The sequence below is a fragment of the Pygocentrus nattereri genome, chromosome 6 (assembly GCF_015220715.1).
Source record: "Pygocentrus nattereri isolate fPygNat1 chromosome 6, fPygNat1.pri, whole genome shotgun sequence".
NCBI lineage: Eukaryota > Metazoa > Chordata > Actinopteri > Characiformes > Serrasalmidae > Pygocentrus > Pygocentrus nattereri.
This window is the reverse complement of record NC_051216.1, coordinates 32,586,016-32,602,121: the sequence shown is the minus strand read 5'-3', so window position 1 is coordinate 32,602,121 and position 16,106 is coordinate 32,586,016. Positions and strand designations below refer to the sequence as shown.

Sequence of the window (16,106 nt, the reverse complement as noted above, 5' to 3'; positions counted from 1 at the left end):
GAGGATGTAAGTGAATTATCTACTGTTGTCATTGTACCTTCATTAGTACACTGTTGATTGTGCATTTGATACCTAAACATTGAGCCAGACCTTCTTTTTGAATGTGTGATTGTTGTATGATGTTGTCTGAAAAACTCCCATGAAATCTGACCCAATATCTATGAATGATTATTTCAGGCCTTAGAGAGTGACTTCCAGCATCGCACATGCACAATATATTTTGCCATGTTTGTTTTTTGCTTGACTCATCAGCACTTTGAATAATAATAATAAAAAAAATCACATAGTGCTGCTTTAACTTCTATATCTCATGATCTAAACACACATCTCACATCCCATACATTTCTTGTATTTTATTGTTCTTTTTTTCCTGGTAGTCCATGATATTTGTGTTGGTTTATGCACCAAAAAACCTACAACCATTTATACTCTACATGTCTTCCAATCTCTCTTTATCTCTTTAATCAGGCTGTTGCTTACATACTACATCAAATGTTTTTAAAGCTAATATGATTGTCCATGATTTGGGTTCTTTAACAATCTTGAACAAGCCACAGGTTTTGATGCTAAGGTTACACTGCCATCTGCTGGCTAGAAAAGGTCTTGTATGATATTTGACAGTTCAGTAGGTCATAGGGGGATAAACAGGTTGCAGTAAACAAGTATTGCATGCAGGATTGTATTTCTACACACTTAAAAAGATGATTCTTCAAGACTTAAGTAAAGACTATTTAGCACAGTGAGTTCTATAAACAACCATTTCATGCTTAAATGGTTCTTAGCATGGTAAAATAATTTTTCAGATTGATGGAGAATAGTTCTAAATAGCACCAAAAACGTTCTTCTGTTGTTACAGGCTTGACATCATAACAATGGAAAAACTTTATTTGGTGCTGTAGAGAACCATGTTCAAAAAGTTCTGTGTATAACCATATACAACACATTCTCCATCAACCTGATGAACTTTTTCACCATACGAAGAACATGAAATGGCTCTGGATAGAATGTATAGTTCTAAATAGAACCAATGCCTTTACTATAGAACCCTTAAAGATCCTTCTTTTTTAAGTGTACTGCTCATACTGCTAAAACTGCTCATGTCTGTCTTTGAATATCTGGAAGAATACATAACAAGTAAGAAATATTCACCCAAAATGCGACTTACAAGAATCTACCTATCTGATGAAAATAGCAGCTGATACGACCACAAGGGTGGAAAGTGTTGTTTTATGTTAATCATATTTATGTGTTTTTTGATGTTCATGTGTTTTTACTATGACTCATTTCAAAGCAGACATCTGTATCTCATCTGTAAGTCAGAAAATAGGAAATGTGACATCACTTCTGTGGATTTGTAGTTGTGTGCTCGTCTCACATTTTGAGGGTGTGTTTACTGAAAGTCCAAAGGGTGAAAAGGTGTGGCAGGTGTGTAGTGCACAGATGGAGCTGGTTTAATTGGCACACATATAGGCTGAGTAGTCATAAGGAAGTGTGCAGAAACCAAACTGTCGAGCTTATTTATTCAGTTAGAAGACTGACTATAACTGCCGTGGATTAGAACAATCAGACAAAGAAGAATGGACAAGTGGAAACGGAGAATTTGTGCAATTGGAGTTCTGCTTTCAGGTAACTTTATATATAGAATTTGCATTATTATCAAAATTGTCAGGTCTTTTGTGTATATTGTACATAGATGTTGTGATTTTATTAAAAAATGTTAATAGGAGTGAGTGTCACCGTAATTATCTCATGATATAAACGATATTAGTTCTTCTTCTGATGGTTCTTTCAGGATTTGTTTATTAGTTCAGCTTTAGTGCACAGTATATGTGTGTTGAGTCAAAGGCTTAATAATTATGATACATAAAATCATCTATTAATATCAGTTTTGTATCTACACTGTTCATTCTAATGTTTTTCTAACCATGCTACATGTTTTCGAGTGGGTTATCTAGTAAAGAGAGGAAGTGGCGGAATAGGCCAATCCGCCAATTTACTTTAAGAGTTTCATAGAATTGATTTTAATGAAATAATAAGTAAATAATGAATAAACTTTACAGTTTCAATGTAACAAGGATGAATTAAATAATGAATAATGGATAAATACAAAGCTGTTTTTTTCAAGAGATTTAAAGGAACAATTTAGCTCATGTCCAACTTAGTATTTATTAGGAGTTAAATGGGAAATGCTCAAAATGTCAATAGTTAAGATGTAAGAGAGGTCCGAGTGGTTTAAGGTGAAATGGTGCCTTGTAGAGAAACTTGGCAACTCTTTACAATAATGGATACTTTGAACTCTTTACAATAATAGAAACCAGGGGTTGTGATGTCTACGGTACAAATGTAGCTCTTTTATTTACACTACAAAGCAACTAATGCAATGTAAAGAATGATGTCTCTTTCTAAAATAAATTATAAAAAAATATGATTTATCGCAAAACTATCATAAAACTACGTCTCCATTTCATGTAAGAACATTCTGTGAGTTAATTGTATGGTGTAGTGGAATTCCCCACTAAGTTTGAAAGTGTGAACTTTCCATTTTGTGCGCTGGGTACTAGTGGGATGTTCTACATATTATGAGGAGAGGAAACTAATAAGAAATATTAGTATTTATCCTGTCTGATCAATTCCAGGCTTGTAGATCTGTAGTTATTTGTCTGTTATTTGACATTTTTTAAGAAGACCCAAACGTACTGCATTGTGTGGACTTTTGAATATGAACACTGTAAAAATGCCTGCTGTGCGGTTTGTTCTCTCTGTAGTGGTTTCTTCTTCCTTTGCCTTGGATGTTACTATTTCACAGCCCACATATGAAGTTATGAGAGGCGAGGAGGTGAACATCATGTGTCATTTTCAACCTAAAAACCAAGTGAATCGTCTTATTGTCATCACATGGACTGCCGAACCTGATGAATCGTTCGATGATGAAGGGGTAAGTGAGACAACACTGTGATGGTTCTTACTGGTCCACAAAGCATGCAGTGAAAAACAATTTCTCCTATTTTGAAGGCTTTCCTCCTTTTTGTTGCATACCAGAAAATGTTCCTTGCAAATACCAAAACTGCATTTCTTCCCTTTCTCCTATAGATTTCTTTCGGGACCTTTTACTCCGATGATGGCCATGTAGACATTAATCAAATGTATGAGGGCAAAGCCGAGATTACAAGTGATGTAGATGCAAGAATCTCACAACTAATACTGAAACAAGTCACTATGCGAGAGAGCAGACGCATCAAATGTCGAGTTCAGATTCCTGGCGATGACATGGGACAAACTTCAGCCACAACTTTACTTGTGGTCCTGGGTGAGAATACATTCAACACGCCTAAAGTAATGTCAGCGTAGCTGCTCACAGTTGTATCAGTGTCTGGTTTAAGCTTTTATTATTGCATCATCTGTGAAGTGTGGAGCGAACACTCCTGACCTCCAAGTGATTCAGCTACAAATAGATGCACAATAATCTCTGAATACACTGAATATGCAAATGTCACTGGAAGAACTATTTACACAGTTACATACTGAGCAACAACCCAACATGGTATTAGCCAGTGCTAGTTGCCTTACACTTCAAGGGTTCTTTACATCATTAAAGGGTTCTTCAGACGGATGGAAAATGTGTTTTATATGTTTCTTCAGTATGCGTTCCTCTATTGTTACGGGCTTGACATCATAACGATAGAACCATATGGTGCTATATATAACCCCTTTCAAAAAGGTTCTGCATAGAACCATCTACAGCACATTCCCCATCATTCTGAAGAACACTTTAATGATGCAGAGGACCTTTTAATAATTCTTTGAGTGTTCATAGTTCTATATAGAACCATTTTCTTTACTAAAGAACCCTTGAAGAACCGAGTGTTAAATATTTATCAGTATGTCTACATAATTCAATGTTTCAGATGGAAACAAAGTTCTTCAGAGTGGTTGGATGTGAAACGATGCACTGTAGGATTCAGAATTCTTTCCAATGGTGATGATAGGAACCAGAGGTCACAATCTCTACTACAGCATAATAGACATTTCATTAGCTTCAGAAACACTCAGGATTTTAAAAATTACATTGTACACGAAAAAACCTATCTCAAAATGACTGTAAAATAATGTCTCGGATATCAGGCAACATATCTGTAAGCATTTCATGTTCATCTTTCTGTTAGTGGGAGCTTTTAGAGGCATTAAATGTCTTAGATGTCTGGGTCCTATTACCACCACTGTGAACAATTCTGACTGGGAAAGTTTCTCTAGAATGGACTATTTGATATCAAACCACTCTGAATGACTTTTACATTTCAGTTTAATTTTGTGGAAATAATGAAAAATCAGGTGAATTCTCCTTCAACTATTGCTCTTCAGGTAGAAAAAATGCCAATGCAATAAAATACAATGTATCTGTGAACAAAACAAAGAGCAGACAGAAACTTTAAACACTTTCTAAGTGTTTAACAATAATTAACACGATTACAGTAGATTCTAACTTTTTTCACCTTTTATTTTCTTTAAATTATACAGTGAAGTATAATGTTGGAGTATGTAGATGATGACAACAGTCCACCAAAGTTTTTATGTATGAAAATAGCCTGAGAATTCATTTTGGCAAGAAAGGACTGCATACTTGAATACTCTTGAATATTATTATAATTGATAATGAATGATTCAGACATTCCAAAAATCATGCTTTTACACCTGTAATACCTAATGTAGTACAGTGTTCTCTGCTTGTGTTTAACAGTTGCACCATCAGCTCCAGTGTGTAGGATTCAAGGCACTGCAGAGTATGGGTATAACCTTAGCCTGACCTGCGCCTCTGATGAGGGCTCCCCAGTTCCCACTTATCAGTGGCAGAGCTACGATGTCAGAAATGTCCTGCGATCTTTTCCACCTAAAACCACTGAGAGTACGTGGGTGTTCTTGGGTCTTTTATGTATTGCCTCCTTTTTATTCAGCACAACTGTGATCTATTCTACAACTGAAGGATGTTAATTTGCTCAACTGTCTCCAACAGAAGATGGAGTCCTTTCTCTGTTCAACGTGTCTAGCGACACATCAGGTTACTACATATGCACAGCGACCAATAAGATCCGCTCTGCCACCTGCAACCTCACTTTGGCAGTCATGCCTTGTGAGTATTCATTTTTCACCTTTGCAGTAGTGTCCAGATCAATCAGAGTTTCATTTTTACATGGAGAAGAGTGTCTTTACTTAGCCTGACCACATCCATCATCATCCTCTCATACAAATTCATTCTCGGTCTCTGCAGCTACCATGAAAATTGGCGCTACAGCAGGCATCATTGGAGGGTGCATTGCAGGAATTGCAGTTCTTGTGCTGATCATTTATTGCTGCTGCAGAAAAAAGGAGAAGCCAGAGGAGTTTGCAATGGGGTAGGCATCCCCCACAAAGACCTCTTACACATGGAAACCCATAACTTACACTAACACTATATGTCCAAAATTTAGTAGACACATGCTCATCAAACGTTTCTTCTGTTTGTTCCTCCTTTGCTGCAGTAACAGCTTCTTGTTGTCTGAGAACACTAGATGTTGGAACATTGTTGTGAAGATTTGAATGGTCTTAGCTGCAAGAACATTGCTGAGGTCAGATACTGATGTTGGATGATTTGTTCTGGGTTGTAAACACTACTCCAACTCACCTTAAAGGTAGTGGATGGAGCTGTATTACTGCAGAGAACCCAGTTCCACAGCTCACTAACCAAGTGCTGGGAGCTTTATACACTTTTAGCCAATGCTTCGGCAAGGTGACCTTAGGCTCATGTGCACCATCCCAATCTCTTGGCAATGCTTTTCTATGGAGATCAAATCAGTAGTGCATGAAACTGAACATCTGAATCAGCAGTTAGACTACTGCACCTTAAAATAGCTCAGTTCATGGATTAGAAGGGCTGTCTGGATGCTTTTAGACATATTGTGTACATTTCAAGAGTCTTGAAAGTATGAATGTTCTTTTCTATTTATTTAGGCCTCCAGTGATAGAATACCATGACACATCGGAGAAAGATGAAAAAGAAGAAGACCCTTTGGATCTGAGGAGGGCTAGCATCGAAGGAGGCATTGACCAGAGAGAGAAGAATGAGCTGAAGGCTGAAAAAACCTCTAACTTGCGCGGCTCTGAAGACAGTGATCGGAATTCGAATCGCCGCTTTAACGTTGGTGATGATCAGGAAAGAACTGCTGACTGCCGAGAAGATGAACGTCGTGAGAGGGATGAGGATCACAGAGGGCACTATGGTGATCGGCAAGATCGCTATGATGACCGCAGAGATCATTATGACGCCCGCCAGGATAACAGAGATCGCTATGATGATCGCTATAATGACCGTAGGGATCGTTTTGATGACCATCAGTATCGCTATGATGATCGCAGGGATCGTTATGATGATCGCTATGATGACCGTAGAGATCGTTATGACGACCGCCAGGACCGCTATGAAGACCGTAGATATCATCATCATAATGAACACCAAGATCATTATGATGACCGCAGAGGTCATTACGATGACCGACAGGGTCGTTATGATGACCACAGAGATCGTTACGATGACCGCCATGATGACTATGATGACCACAAAAATCGTCATCGAGGATAACCATCAGGATTTTGATTGATTTGGGGATTGTGATTATTGCAGCAGTCTCAGTGACCACAGAAAGTGGAGACAATAATGGTTAATTATGGTTGCCATATCTAAACATTTGATTTACTGAGGAAGCTAGAAGTTCATTTTGTTCTGTATATAAACAAATTATGCATTATGATTTATGATGACATGGAATTATTTTTTTTTTGCTGTAAATTTTACAAAATTTGCCAGGGGATCTCAACAATTCAAATCAAAGCCACAATCAGTAAATTAATTTTGATCCAATTCATTTTCCCACTGATTCATGCAAGTAACACCTTTCAGCTATACAGAAGCTCAAATACAAGTACTGTACTCTGCAGTACACAACACAATTTATCATATGATATCATTTAAAAGACAAAATCTACAGTGACTTTTGTCCACTTCTAAAAATGTTTGATTTTCAGTTACATCACTGTGCACCAGTGGGTGGGGAAAAACATAATCAGTAAGTGGTGGGTCCCATTCAGACAAACACTCAGTTAGCTCAGAAAAACATTGGCCCTTATTCATCAAAATTGTGTACAGAATAGCAGACGTTTGACAACCTTTAACAATGTATGAACTCAATGACAAGACAGCAAGCAAAGGTTTGAGCACAGATGATAAAACAGCATCAGCGCATGAAATCAAGTGCATTCCTACCAGCACCACATTTATATATCATTTACACGAATCACTCCCTAATTCATGCAAACGTTCCCAGAGGGAAACAATAAAAGGACATCATTAAGTGTCTCATGAGCCAGAGGCTGTGGTCGGAGGCATTTACTTTAGCTTACTGACTTTATAGTGTTGAAATTATGATGACTGGAAAGAATAAAATAGTGTTGTATTGTATATTTTTAGGCTAGTGTCCGTAGTATAAAATAAAAGTAGTGTAATGTCTTTTGAATGTAACATGGAATAGCTGCATCATTCGTTTAAACCATCGTTTATTTAATATAAGTACATCCACTTCTGTTCTGGACTGCCATGTGTGCAAATGATTAGCATCGTAGTTATTTTCATTCTTCATTCATTCACTCTTATTATTGTTATAGATTAATGATTTTGCTGATCAATTAATCGCAAATCGAGCTTTTTTCAAGTTATTAAGCTAGTGCATCCAAATCTGCACACACTCCTTTCAGATGTGAGTTTAATTGCCAAACATGAAACTGATGAATAATGAAATTGTGAAATTTGTATGTGCTCTTACATTCAGATTTAACTGTACACAACTTAGATGAATAAAGGTCACTGAGTTTCCTTCAGAAACACGTCATGATAAGAAAGAAAAATGCTGGTTGCTGTGGTTTCTGATTCCCATTGACTGTAAAGCTGGATCTTTGGCTCAGTTTTAAATGCTTCAAGCTCTGTAGTAGATGATTCAGTGCTGTGGCTGTCATTTTGTTGCTCTGAAGATTTTGTTCAATTAGCTTTTTTTAATATTGGAGTACAATCTTAAATAGAAGGATCTTCAAAGGTTCTTCAGTACTACTACTACTTAGAACCACTACTGTTCCATATAGAACCATTTAACGCTTAATGGTTCTTTGCATGTCTTCCGCCCAATGACTGCTGGGATTGGTTCCAGCACCCCCCGCGAACCTGACGGAGAAGCGGCTTAGAAAATGGATGGATGGATGGATGGATGGTTCTTTGCATGATGAAATGGTTCTTTGATTGGTGGAGTATCTGTTGTATAGGACTCTAAAGAGCTAAAAAGTGTTTTTTTATTGTTGTGATGTCAAGCTTATAACAAAAGAAGAACCGTTTTTAGTGCTTTTTAGAACCATTTTTCAAAAGGTTGTGCATAGAACCATAAACGCATTCTCCATCAATCTGAAGAACCTTTTCACCGTGCATAGAACCATTTAAGTATAAAATCATTCTATACAGAACTTATGATTCTATATAGAACCATTCCCTTCACTAAAGAACCCTTGAAGAACCATTTTTTAAGAGTATAGGTTTACTTTAACAGGTGCCAAATTGCAAATGGATGCTAATTTACACCAGTATTTTAATTATTTTAATTATTTTATTCAACCACATCTTTTGACCTCATAGCTTTCAATAAGTGCAAATATGAGAATAAATGATCTTCAAAGGCATTTTCTAATGAGGTTCCTGCGTTTGGCTTCCAGTTTCTTTACTGTTATGGTTGTATTGTTGAACTGCCAGAGCTGTCAGAAATCACGCGCTACCCTGTCTGTGGAGCATGTAACTCGCATATACACTATTATTTTAATCTAATGAATCTTTTATATGAAACAGAATCATTGAAGATACAAAATAACAGGATGTTTAGCAACTTTCAAATTAGGAAAGATTCAGTAAACAGCTTTACAAGGAAATGTATCGCCCTGGTTAGAGGATTAAATCAGGGTTAAAAAAGAATAACAAAAAAAATCCAAACAAGATCCGAGTAGGGTTCTGATGGACGGGTCTAAGTTGGAGGAGGAGGGGGAGGAAATACCATGTTACAGTACCCTACTTTTTTATTGCGCTGAATTCACTGTAAGACAAAAAGAATATCACCACAAAGTGTTTAAATCCGAGTCAGTGCTGTTTGGCTATCAGTTTATTTGATCATTTGATTCACGTCTTCGAGCGTGGAATGTCCGAGGACTCTAGGTCCGCCCCTGTTTAGAGATGGTACGCTCCAGTCTGCTGCTCTGGCTTGCCTCGGTCGTGAACGGAGAATGAGGGCAGAAACGGACCGAGACAAGACAGTGGATGAGCTACCAGTGAATTCACGTTAATTTGCTTTTCTTCGGACAATGAGGGTTTTGCCGAGCCGCTGGATTCCCTTCATACTTTTTTCACGTGAGTTTTCACTCTGTTTCCAGAAGCAGGTTTAGTGTTGGAGGGTTAGAAGTGGTGAGCAACAGGTTGATCCCCTTCAGCTTTTATTTTTAGGCCACCTAGCAGTGAGTTTAGAGCAGCTATAGCTCCTCACCTCTCATTCTCACTGATGAAACTGTTCATAGGAGCACGTTCATTCTGCCTTTCTCTTAGTTTGTATTGTGTGTATTTGTAAGAACAGGTCTAAATGTGTTCAGTTTTGTTCACAGGGAATAACTGTGTAAAACACGGAGCTCTTTTCTTCAGTTTTTCTTAGCGCTGTCCCTGTATGTGGTTGAAGGAGCTTCTCTAGGCAACTTCTTAATCAAACAATTGCTGTCCTTTTGCAGCTCTAAAAATCTAAGTAACTTTAAGTAACGGGTTCATGCTTAAATAACTGTATGTCTGAGTTATAGTCACTTATTTACTAAGTTACTAATTTTCTAACGTCCACTCTTCCTCAGCAAGTAAGGTTACCTCAGACAACCCTATAATTTTAAATAGAAACGAGCTCGTTGAGTTGTGCTCACTCTTGAATGAGTCAGGTTAACTTTCATCAGCCTAGCTAGATAAATATAATTTAATCACCCCATATAACGTCGCTTTGCTCAATAAAATTGTTCAAACTTACTACCTTAACCTCAGCGCAAAACAGCATCATGGTGAGAATAGCAAAACCATGTGTAATGCATCCGAACCTAACATTTAGCATAAGAATATGCAACACTAAAATAGCATCACTAAGTGAAGAGAACAAAAGAAAATTTGGAAAAGCAAGTTAATTCGGAAAAACTAATAAAACTAACTAAAAACAGACTGTACAACTTATCCAAATAAATTGGTCTTTACTAGCGTTACTTAAGTTAATTATGTGTTATACAACAAAAAATAAGGGTTACTAGATTTGCATTGCTAAGTTTAACAAATGAGCAGTTAGTGCAGTTGTTCTATTTTAGAGTGGTGTAAGTTTCAACACCATGCACTCTCATACTGACTCAAAACTGAATGCGGCTGAGTGGGAGAGGTTTGTGGGAGGAAGTGGCTCAGTTTGGGACTCTGCTGGAATGAAGCTGCTTTGTGTCAGCTTTACAGAAGAGACATGCAGTGTATGATTTAATGTTTACTGATGTTGCAATTGCCTGTTGGTGAATAAAACTCCTTCCATTGCTTTCACACTGATGCAGGATCTCCATGGTGTGGCCGGGTGCAGTCTGGGGAATTAAATTTGACCTAATTTGAATGAGATAGGGAGCTTGTTATGTCAGACACAGTGATACTTGTGCTTCTTTACTGTATCGCTTTTGTATAGTAATTATGTTGTTCCACAAGAGCATTTTTAATTTGATCGCAGAACCTGCACACTTTCTAGCTCTTCGCATTAACAAGTTCACAAAAGTTATGTGCTCCCACTCTCCCCCTGTTAGAATGGGATTCCTGTAACGGTTCTGTTTAAATCTCTCCCACCTAATTGGGTGTTCACGGCTGACTTGGCCAATGGGTTTATCGTATTGGTGGGACTTAAACGTCCGCCTCCTGCACTGGGGTCTTATTGGGTGGGGGTTCTCCCAGGGCCAAACAATGAGTCAGACCGGGAACAAAAGGACAAAAGGAGGGCCTGCATTGGCCCTGCATTAAGACTCATAGAATGGAGTTCATATCAGCAGTCAGCTTCGTCCTGACCGCTGTATGGTGCCGGAGTTTTGACTAGTTACTCCTCCTGTAATGATCACAGGTCACCAGCTGTTTTAAACAGGCTCACCAACTGCTGCATGATTCCAAAACTGTACATATAGAGCTGAAACTCATCATTTAAAAAGATTCTATACACAGCTCAGCACATCTCATTGCAACCCTAGAGCAGCATCTAATGTCTGATACTAATGCTTCTCTATGGACACGTGTACACTTTTACAAATAAGTCTCTAAATGATGCTTGCCTTGGATGTACAGTTCTAGGGAAAAAAAACTATTGCAAGGTTCTTTAGGGAATCAAAAGTGGTTCCTCTGTGGCCTCACTCCAAATAACACTTTGTTTATTTACAGAATTATCAAAGTGTATGCACGATTTATTCATTAAGATGTAAACAAAGTCATTCAGAGTGGTTTACAGTGAAATGCTCAGTTTTAGAAAACAGAAATGTTCACAAGGGAACAATGTGCTAGAGACAAGACATATGAAGGGTTTGAGGCCTCTAAAAATGCCACTACCTCACTGAAAGTTATCACATGAAATGTTTAAGGTGAAAAATATATTTTGACCTAAGTCAAATATAAACTATACATCATATATAATGTATGACATATATGTTTTTTAAACCCATACATGGCAGAGAGGTACATGCAAGTCACTATAAGGCAAAGTAGTAGCTAAGAAATTTTTTTTTTCCAAATTTATAATTATTTTACCATTATCATCATTATATATAAAACTCAAAAGGCATATGTAAGTTAACTGGTGATTTTGAATAGTGTATAAAATGGGTATATTTGTTCTGTAGACCTTGCGAGCCCTGGTTCCTATCACTACCATTGTAAAGAATATCAAACTCTTTAATGCATGATTTCACTTCAGACCACTCTGAATGACTGATTACAGAGTTGAATTTATGATGAAGTTTTGCTAAATTAGTGGATTTCTCCTTTAAAAATATGTTATGTGTCAGAGAAAGTAAACAGCATGGTAGCGTAGTCTTCTTTTTAATGTCTTTCTTAGACCAGGATAAAAGGTCAACCTAACTCAAAGGGCCTAACACACAGAATCAAGTATATACCACCGATTGCTCAGTGCCAACTGAAGTGTGACTCCGTATTCTCCAAGGAGTGCTGTCTGCTCAGTCCTCCTGTGATTTCCTCTTGATTAGACCTGAACCATTCCAATCAAACCAGTGGCACCATGAGACAGACCATGACCTCTCTGACCCCCCACCCAGCTTGGAATTTAACTTACTTACACACCGTCACTCATACTCACGCATACACACCCAGCAGATCCACCTCGCTGCGTACTTTTGATTTCGTCCAGCTCGCTGCTCAGTAATCTCCCACACGCAGCTGGACAAACACGCTCTTTCATTGTCTCACACACACACACACACACACACACACACACACACACACACACACACACACACACACACAGTGGATGACTGAAACCAGATGTTTTTAGGCGTTTGTGTTTTCAGGTCATCACATCTCTATCTCGCCCCCCGATCTTTAGTTGATAGTAGTTCTTTTTGGCTTGGAGAGAGGAGCTGTTTCTGAGCCAACAGGGAGGTGAATTTGACATAGGCAAGACACATCTTGACACATTATTCTTTTAATAGGATGTATCTATAAAAAATAACCTTTCATTTCAAAATCTTTTTATTCTTCTGTTTTTTTATTTTTTTTACAGCATTTGAAAATGACAACCATTCTTTACATTGTGTTAAAGTGTAATAAACCAATAGAAAAAAAATGTGCAGATAAACCAATAGAAAGTGGTAGATCTGATACCAGTTATCTATGTTGGGCTTATATCAGCAAAAAATGTGGAATCAGATATGGGAATGAATTTGATCCAATGCTTTAACAAATATGTACTGAATTAGTACTCGCCCATGTTGTGTTATGTGATCCTGTTAGCTGTGTTTTTTTCTATGGAATAGTAAATAATCTGTAACACAGTAACCCCCCAAAACCACAACCCCTTGAACTGAAGTGCAATCAGAAAGAAATAGTCATTTGATCATGGCTTAACTGTAACACCCTCTTTCCCACCCACTTTACTTTGAAAAGATGCACCAAATAGCCAGTGTTGATCACTGACCATGATTTACCTGTAAGACACTAAATGAGAGATTCTTGGAGGAGAGGTCAGTGATACAGTTTCAAGTTTCGATGTCTTACTTCATATTACATTTTTTGATGTGTATTGAAATCGTTACACCCTTACCATTTCACTTAATGAGCTTCAATGAAGAATACCTTTTTTAAAGCTTGGTTAGAAAATTTAGATGAGTATCAGCCAATTCTCAAGGTTTCTGTAAACCAGCCAAACAGCCAACCTCTTCCCTTAGCCTCAAACACTCACATGGCAGTGCTAACCCAGCGCTCCACCATACCCGAGTACTGACAGCTGGATTTCATTTTCCTGCTCATCACCACAGATATTTATACTGACTGCTCACTCAGTTCCTTGTGCAGTGTTGCACCTATCCATGTCTAGTCTAGTCTGTTTTATTGTCTGTGTTATTGATGTTTGTTTGCCTTCCTCATTGTGTTTGTTTAGTTCATATTACCTTTTTTAGCACTAGCATTCCTGGCTGTCTTCTTGCTCTTTCTTTGTTTACTTCTTGGTTTGTGCTCTTATAGCGTCTTGGTTTTTTGTTGTTTGTTTTGGTTTAGTTTGGTTCTGATTCCTGTGTTCAGTCTGCTCTGCTGTCTGTCTCTCCATATTTGTCAATAAATTGCTAGTGTTCCTCTTTTTCAGTCATGCATCCTCCTTTACAGTTTCAATATTGATATTATAAAAGACAGTGTTATCATACCAACTCTAAATAAAATGGTCCAAAGTTATCAATCTAATTAACAAAGCATCTTTTTGCTATAATATTACGTTTCTTACGACAGTGATCATTTTCTTTTACACTTAGACGTAGATGCATAGGATGCGTACAATGGCCCCAAAAAGTATTTAAACATTTGTGCCATACTTAAAATGTATTGTGTTTATTGTGTTAGGAAATGGAAAGTGGCATTTATGTGAAATAGACGATTCTAAGAATGTTGTTTTCTTACTGGCAAAGTATTTTTTCAAAATCCACCTTGTGTGTTTCGGATTGTTGAGCTGTTTGAGCTGTTTGCAGACTTCTACAGAATTGCTTTTGAGCTCTTCTGAGTTCATGATTGCATAAGTGAACACAAGCTCAGAGTCACCATTGTAAAAAAAAAAAAAAAAGGCTTAGATTTTTCACATCTATGCTTTACAGTAGTCTTAGTACAGTCTGGTTGGAATTCTTCTCCAGGCTTTCTGGAGAGTCTACCATCAGTTTGATGTTGTGCTAAAAGCGTTTTTCTCTGAAATGTAATTTAAACATTTTATTAAATCACGTAAAGAACTTCATTACAATTTACCAACTGTGAAATGGTTAAAGTGTCCAGATTTTTTTTTTTTTTGGGGGAGGGGGGGTTTGGGGTTAATGTAGATCCATCCAAATGTTTTACATTTGTATAGTCAGTCTTTTGTATATTGTGCAGGTACAAATGTATCTGCAAGGCCCTGCATATTCTTCCATGTTTTAATATTTCCAGTAGTCATTCGCCTGTTTGACTGTGGGTCATGTGTTACGATAATTCAACAGTTTTTGGCACTCTACCAAATTAGACTTGAATTCCATGAATAAAGTCTGTTATCGTATCCAACTCTTGTCTCAATTTCTTTTTTTCTCAGTGTTGAGCTGTGAAGGTGTTCAGGTGACGGTGAAGGATGAGAGGAAGTTTGCCATGCTGTTTTCCTCCGTAGTCCTGCCATGCCAGTATACCACCCACTCCACCCAGATCCCAGTGGTGCAGTGGTGGTATAAGTCTTACTGTACAGACCGCACCCGCGACTCCTTCACCTTCCCAGAGAGACTGGGTGTCCAGGGTTCTGAGCTGGGAAACACGGCCCATCTGGACTGCTCTGACAAAAGTCGCACCGTTCGTATCGTGGCCTCCGGGCAGGGAGCCTCCTTGACCCTTGCCGAGCACTATAAAGGCAGAGATATCTCCATTATCAACAGTAATGTATCCTAATGCTATTATCTTAATAACACTAACAGCCAGCTTAGATTCTAGAGCTGCCCTAACATATGACTGTTGACTCAGAACAGGTGGGTTTGCTTATACCAGTACAGAAAGCTAGTGCAGTACCAGGAGAGGTCTGTCTATGTTAGTTTTGTTTGTATAAGCTTAAGGTACCAGTAGTGTTGACAGCACTCAGTCTCTTTGCTGGACTGAGGACACTCGAGTGATTAAAAAGAGGATTGAGTTGGTCACTTATTAACCAGTGATATCTGCGTAGTTTCAGTTACACAGTAAAAGGGAAGCCAGCCAGGCTGAGGTCTCCTTTTATTCATATTCAAAAGAAGGTCAGGGGCTGCGTTCTAGATATTTTTGTTTGTTTTGGCATATCATTATCATAAGCAATTTTTGATTGTGTTAGCCAACACTCGAAAGTGTGCTGATGTTTAATAATAAAGTGTATCATGATATATGGATAATTCTTCTGAACTGATTCAAAGTCCAAAGAGTTAAAAGCACTTTTTGATATTTTTAACCAACTCACACTTTAGACTAAAATGCTTTTGCTTTGAGTGTCTCTTTACCTTAATTATGTTTAGTTTATTAAATAAAAAGATATAACGTTCCATTTTGTAAATAGTAAAACATAGCAAAGAACTTGGAACGTTACCTCACTGGCGGGGAAGGAGCCTGAGTTGGTGCGCGAGGTTGAGAGATACCGGCTAGATATAGTCGGGCTCACCTCAACACACAGCTTGGGCTCTGGGTCCAATCTCCTTGAGAGGGGCTGGACTTTATTCTTTTCTGGAGTTGCCCATGGTGAGAGGCGGCGGGCAGGTGTGGGCTTTCTCATAGCCCCTCGACT

General features: G+C 38.0%; 2 protein-coding genes across 7 annotated transcripts in view; both read left to right on the top strand.

The window, feature by feature from the left end:
* Window positions 1-1,446: 1,446 nt before the first annotated feature.
* gpa33b (glycoprotein A33 (transmembrane), paralog b) lies at window positions 1,447-8,476 on the top strand. Its single transcript, XM_017695143.2, has 7 exons — window positions 1,447-1,626; window positions 2,766-2,935; window positions 3,091-3,307; window positions 4,736-4,900; window positions 5,009-5,125; window positions 5,264-5,387; window positions 5,983-8,476. Exons 1-7 carry the CDS (start codon window positions 1,578-1,580, stop codon window positions 6,608-6,610), a joined length of 1,470 nt encoding a protein of 489 aa, XP_017550632.1. The 5' UTR covers window positions 1,447-1,577; the 3' UTR covers window positions 6,611-8,476.
* An 827-nt stretch (window positions 8,477-9,303) lies between these two features.
* The window catches only part of ildr2 (immunoglobulin-like domain containing receptor 2), a 33,318-nt gene continuing 26,515 nt past the window's right edge, over window positions 9,304-16,106 (top strand). For 3 of the 6 annotated variants that reach the window (XM_017695209.2, XM_017695208.2, XM_017695207.2), the window contains exons 1-2: window positions 9,305-9,460; window positions 14,910-15,239. In XM_017695209.2, coding sequence (XP_017550698.1) covers window positions 9,415-9,460; window positions 14,910-15,239 — 376 coding nt within the window. In that variant the 5' untranslated portion in view covers window positions 9,305-9,414. Of the gene's footprint in view, window positions 9,461-14,909; window positions 15,240-16,106 lie in introns of all 6 variants that reach the window. The other 3 variants (XM_017695211.2, XM_017695212.2, XM_017695213.2) reach the window with 3 other exon arrangements.